The sequence below is a fragment of the Lottia gigantea genome (genome assembly GCF_000327385.1).
Source record: "Lottia gigantea unplaced genomic scaffold LOTGIsca_150, whole genome shotgun sequence".
NCBI classification, from domain to species: domain Eukaryota; kingdom Metazoa; phylum Mollusca; class Gastropoda; family Lottiidae; genus Lottia; species Lottia gigantea.
Window position 1 is genome coordinate 492,117 of NW_008707798.1, and position 6,424 is coordinate 498,540.

Sequence of the window (6,424 nt, forward strand, 5' to 3'; positions counted from 1 at the left end):
TCGGAGTCCTTAGCTGATAAGTTATATAGTGTTACTTCCCTTTATACCTTTTCTACAAATACGATTCNCCGTGCACACGATGATTTCGGAGCAAAATACACCGTTCAGCCCTGGAATACAAATTTCTGTTGATCGAAATTTCTTGTCTAATTTTGCCTTGTCATAATTTTATTCAAAATATATTATAATACTCAAGGAGGTTCAAAAGTCTATTACAACTCCTTGATAATACCCGTACCTGCGGCACAAAATTTACGAAAATTAATTGCCTTGATTCACGCTGGTATTGTGTTTTCACACGAGACTGGGTTATCACAGAATTACGGACAGAATTGATGATTTATTCTGTATCTCCGGTACCTTTTTTTAGTAACAGCAATCTTTCATAAATTAAAAAAAAACTACACCCTATGAAAATACATGCTAGCAAATATGTTATAAAAAAATCGTTCACTTATGTAGCTTACCCAGACCCGTTCCCGAACCGCGAGTAACAGAAAATTTAATATTAATTCGAACGACCCAGTCTAATGTGTAACTTGCAACTTTGCGATAGTAGGGGTGTTCTAATGCCTTGGAAAATACCAGTTTGTCTCACATGTCTATAATTAATTCATAAATAGCTGAATTAGAGAGAGTTACCAGCAGAATTCCAATGAGTGACCGATCAAGAAAGGTCAAAAAGTCTTTTTGTTTTTGTTTATGCAGACTGTACATCCATGAACATTTATGATTGATAAAAACTCTTTATTATATGCAATAAGAACATAAAGGTATGATTAATTTGACACTTAGAAAATAAGAAGACCCATCTTCAATATAGTGATAACATAATCTTAATGGTAGTATTTGACCTCAAAATGAAATGAAATGAATGGAGTTTTACGTCCTACTTTTGTGCACCATGTGGGCTAATGAAGACGGGCAACGCCATGCAGGGGGCGATGAGGGGAATTTTGCCAGGACAGCGGCATTAGCTTGCTCCTTTTCGATTTCCAACTGTCGAGGGATCTTTAACGTGCACAGCCTGTAGCACACGGGGCCTTGGTTTATTGTCCCATCCGAGCGACTAGACGCTTTTTCCATGTCAGCCACTCTTACCTGCATCACTGACAGTTGGAAACCGGGTTGAAAAATCCGAAGGTATTATCTCGACCTATGCCGGGATTGAAACCTGGACCTTCAGGTTAGCGAGCAAGCGTCTAACTCGTACTTGGCCTCAAAGGAAACCCTATTTTCGATATAACAAAAAACTTTATTGTCTGTACTGTTCTCGTTGTCTTCATTACCGTTTTTCTTCTGTACATGGCTTCCTTCTTGTTATATATCCTCATGTTTACCCCAACTACTTCATTTCATCTGATGACGACACGTGTAAATTGTGTTGAAACGTTATGTGCTTTGTTATTAAAGAAGTGAGTTATACCATAATATACCCCTTGTGTTTTTTGTTATATCTACTCTCCACTTCTAAATGTGTTCAAATCTTACTTATTTTCGATAATGAAATTGTTTAGTTTTCTATTCCAAGGCAAGGCTGGTTATACCTTTGTATAGTACATTACGCACAGCTGATACATGCGGCTGAGAGCTGTAAACGCGGTGTGCTTTTAAATTGCGGCTGAGTACTGAAAATGCGATGCTGTGTTGTGCTAGATATTTGATTATTTTCCCTATCAGAAGGGTGCCAAAAAATCCCGATTCGGTAAAATTAGCTTTTACTAAAGAAGTTATTATTAGCGTTTAGCTCCAGTTGTCAATTTTCATCATAAATTGAAATTTTAAATTATTCAGATGGTATTCTTATTACATATTTAAGCAATATTCAAAATCTAATAGATTGATCTTATCAAATTAATATTTTTGAAAATAAAACAAAATTTGGTCAATAATTTGTTAGTATTTAGCAGAGACGGATTTGGTTTAATCAATAGAATAAAATTATTTCTTTTTTTTTTCAAAAAGTTGAAAAAATTGAGTTATCTCCCATATACATTAAGTTATCAGACCAGCTAGATGATTAGGAACTGTCTATAATACCTATATCGATTAACAGTTAACAATTATGTCCTTTGAAAACTTATCTCACGTCACTATGATTTCCATTCAGCGCAAAAAATAAATAAGTAAATACCGGTACCCATCAATTTTTTATGTGCTTATTCCACAAAGACTGCTCTTCAATTCACCGGAAATGTTTCTAAAAAAATTGCTTAAAACGGCAAGGTAATTAAAGAAAAAAAAATCAAATGTGATGCGATGTAGGCTACTTTAAACGGTATATAGCCTATTTTAATAGACTTACTATTAAAAGGCTACCATAGTGATTCGTGTTGACAAGATCAGAACACGAACAGGTACTTGTCACGAGAACAAACTATCGAATGCACCCAAACTATGCCAGTTTTATGTGAACTCTATGTGAAGTAATGTTTCAATTCTAGAAATAACTACAATGGTTGTAGGTTGTAGGATTGGTGGAGGATCAAAAGATTGAAAGGTTGTAAATTAAAGTCATTAAAATTAAACTATAGTCAGTAGGTGGACTGATGTCACATCTTGCTATACTATTGACCAATCAAATTGTTAACACGTGATATAGTCTGTGTTACACATGAACATGTGGTTGTTGACTTAAACATTACCAGTGTACAATACTCGAGCTGTATACTGAATTTGGGTGTCATTTTCTGTTATCATGTCAACAAACGAAGAAGTGGTTATTGTATCTGCATGCAGAACGCCTGTAGGATCATTTAATGGCGTACTTGCTAACACCACTGCCCATAATTTGGGTGCTTCGTGTATCACAGAAGTTTTAAAAAGAGGTAACGTCCAACCAGAAGATGTATCGGAAGTTATTTTGGGACAAGTTTTGACAGCTGGGCAAGGACAAAATCCGGCTAGACAAGCAAGTATTATTTCTGGTATTCCAAACACGGTACCAGCATGTAGTGTAAATATGTTATGTGGATCCGGGCTTCGAGCTGTTGTCTTGGGTTCCCAGGCCATTAAAACTGGTGATGCCGATATTGTAGTAGCAGGAGGAATGGAGAATATGAGTAAAGCTCCACATTGTGTAGGTATGAGGGCAGGAACAAAAATGGGCGATGTTTCTCTTGTTGACACAATGATTAAAGACGGTTTAACAGATGCCTTCAACAATTATCACATGGGTATTACAGCTGAGAACGTGGCCAAACAATGGGGAATTTCAAGACAAGAGCAGGACCAATTTGCTTTAGATTCACAATTAAAGTGTGAAAAAGCCCAGCAAGCCGGACATTTTGATAAGGAAATAGCACCTATAACACTGAAAACTAGAGGCGGTGATCAGGTTATAAGAAAAGATGAGTATCCGAAATCTGGCTGTACCATAGAAAGTTTACAGAAATTAAAACCATGTTTTATTCGAGATAATACTGGTACTGTTACAGCTGGAAACGCTTCCGGTATAAACGACGGTGCTGCTGCTCTTATCTTAATGAGTCAACGTGAAGCAAAAAATAAATCTATTAAACCACTTGCACGTATTACAGCATGGGCTCAAGCCGGTGTTGATCCTGCTATTATGGGAACGGGTCCCATTCCTGCTGTTAAAAAGGCCTTGGATAAAGCTGGGTGGTCTGTCAGTGATGTAGACTTATTTGAATTAAACGAAGCATTTGCTGCTCAGTCTGCTGCTGTTGTAAAAGATTTGGGATGTGATAAATCAAAAGTGAACATTAATGGTGGTGCTATTGCTTTAGGTCATCCTATTGGGGCATCGGGTGCCCGAATTTTAGTTACATTGCTACATTCATTACAACGTACAGGTGGTAAGAAAGGTGTAGCTGCTCTATGTGTTGGAGGAGGAATGGGTATAGCTGTTTGTGTAGAGTCTCTATAGATATTTCATCAATAGAATAGAATGAGGTTTTATGTATTGTGTTTTCCATGGGTTTAAAGTATGGGTTAGCGTCACAAACGAGAAGAGGTTAAAGATGGCACCATGACAACTGGGCTAGATACTATAGATAAGTTTTATGGAATTAAAAGCTGTAACAAGTTCTAAATTGCTTCATTACAATTATTCATGTGAAGAACATTAAAGATATGTCTTAAAGTTGTTGTCTTTAACACAAGTTATAATTGATCAGATTTGTTTACATATTACATGTATGTGTTTTTTATTCGTTGTATTGTTATATGTCATGGAAAGAGTTACTTATAACCCTACAATCTAGTTATTTTTCGATTTTTCAAATTAAAATGACCATTGTACCATAGTCGTTACCTTATTATAACCCCTTATAAAATGTACATTCGCATAGGTCTAAAGTTAACAATAAAATATCCCTTTGAATTCAGAGCAACCAAATTGATAGGACACATATTGATCTTCCCCCTTTACAGAACTTAAAGAAATGAATCGCAATTTGGGCAGTAAATTCTTCAACCGTGAAAATATAAACAAAATCCAGTCATATTCAGAGCATCCATATTTTTAGGACACACAAGGATAAAAAAAAAACTTGAAAATGAAACCTACCGAATTTTGTTCAATATGTCTGTTGTATCTTCACCATCCGTGTCTTCTTAATCTCAGAAACTTTTCTATTACTTTCCATATATTAAAGGCCAAAAATCTAACAGAACTAAAATCTAACACAAACAGGGCATATTGCAGCTTTGAACATTCTCAAAGGACCTCATTCCGTTACTGAGCAAATACATATTCGCAAGACTATAGAAACACATATTCGTCAGACTATAGAAACGTAATACACTTTTGATTACATTTTCGGGGTAACTAATGATTTAGTCTGCATCAGCATTGCCTTACATGTTTTAATTGGTTTTCGATGTTTTAATTGTATTTCGATGGTTGAATTGGTTTTCGATGATACATGGTACCCAGATATAATCTTGGACATTGTTAGCCAATGAATTATGGTAACTTAATAGACACCAAAACATTTTGTCAATAGTGTTTTTTATCAGCTATTTTAGACAAATTTATCTTGATATTGAAATTAATTGCAAACCAATCGGCCATCATACTAAAAGAAAAACAAACCATTAGAGTAAAATATTTTAATGGATCACAATTGCTTGGTACCAAATATATACATCTTTCACTTAATGACGAAACAGTAAGTTATAACGAAATAAAATCAATTATATTTACACAAGACAAAGAATCCAAGCAATCCATAGTATTACCATGGTTTCTAATGGAACTGTTTTCTCAAAATATCAGAAAACATAGATTTACACAAAGGTATCTCCTTCCGGCGTACTTTTGCTGTACAACAAAGAACTTAAATATTCTGTCAAATCGTTTAACTGATAATATTCAGCCTCCGTTAGAAGTTCTCGCCATAAATTATCATTCAATGGTAATGTTCCTTCCTTGATCATCCCATCTCGAAGATAATTCAAAATATACCGGAAGTGTGTACCATCTCGATCTATGAAATAACTACCGTCTGCTTCTGTCTTCAAATCATGTCGTCCACTAAACATGGCAGATAACATGGAAGCAGGATCACGTGTCAAGCTGGTCAACGATGTTGTAAACTGATGTCCACCAATATCTAATTTAATTCTTCCATCTCGAATTTTGTGCAGCTCTGACATTCTCTGAAAATATATTTCAAATGGGATTTCTTAAAATATACTCGATTAGGTAATAACTACGCTAATTTCATTTCAAAATACAAGTATAGTCGGTAGTGGAATTAATAAATCTCAACAATATCTGCTGGTAACGTCTTAACAGAGAATTTTTGTCTATCTTTATATCTTGGCATCTTTTATTAAATGCAAAACTATACCAATATTAATATTGTCAGCGCAGTAAAATATAATCTTCAAGAAATAGAGGATCAACAATCAAACAATCAACAACATACCAGATAGACAATACCTCCGATATAGTCACAAGATAACCAATACCTCTGATATAGTCAACAACATACAAGATAGCCAATACTATACCAAACAATCAACAATATACAAGATAGCCAATACCTCCGATATAGCATACAACCTACCATATAGACAATACCTCCGATATACTCAACAACCTACCATATAGACAATACCTCCGATATAGTCAACAACATACAAGATAGCCAATACTATACCAAACAATCAACAACATACAAGATAGCCAATACCTCCGATATAGCATACAACCTACCATATAGACAATACAACACCAAACAATCAACAACCTACCAGATAGACAATACTACACCAAACAATCAACAACATACAAGATAACCAATACCTCCGATATAGTCAACATACAAGATAGCCAATACCTCCGATATAGCATAAACCTACCATATAGACAATACCTCCGATATAGTGAACAACCTACCATATAGACAATACCTCCGATATAGCATACAACCTACCATATAGACAATACCTC

At 35.1% G+C, this 6,424-nt stretch overlaps 2 protein-coding genes across 2 annotated transcripts; one reads left to right on the top strand and one right to left on the bottom strand.

Moving 5' to 3' along the window:
* The first annotated feature begins 2,669 nt into the window (after positions 1 to 2,669).
* Positions 2,670 to 4,267, top strand: LOTGIDRAFT_200818 (hypothetical protein). The gene has a single exon (XM_009050651.1). It carries the CDS (start codon positions 2,699 to 2,701, stop codon positions 3,887 to 3,889), a length of 1,191 nt encoding a protein of 396 aa, XP_009048899.1. The 5' UTR covers positions 2,670 to 2,698; the 3' UTR covers positions 3,890 to 4,267.
* A 795-nt stretch (positions 4,268 to 5,062) lies between these two features.
* LOTGIDRAFT_225839 (hypothetical protein) lies at positions 5,063 to 5,627 on the bottom strand. Its single transcript, XM_009050652.1, has one exon. It carries the CDS (start codon positions 5,620 to 5,622, stop codon positions 5,254 to 5,256), a length of 369 nt encoding a protein of 122 aa, XP_009048900.1. The 5' UTR covers positions 5,623 to 5,627; the 3' UTR covers positions 5,063 to 5,253.
* Between the last annotated feature and the right edge of the window lie 797 nt (positions 5,628 to 6,424).

What these genes read in the sequence shown, in the direction of transcription:
- LOTGIDRAFT_200818 (XM_009050651.1), top strand. Translation starts at nt 2,699, where the DNA reads ATGTCAACAAACGAAGAAGTGGTTATTGTATCTGCATGCAGAACGCCT.
- LOTGIDRAFT_225839 (XM_009050652.1), bottom strand. Translation starts at nt 5,622, where the DNA reads ATGTCAGAGCTGCACAAAATTCGAGATGGAAGAATTAAATTAGATATT.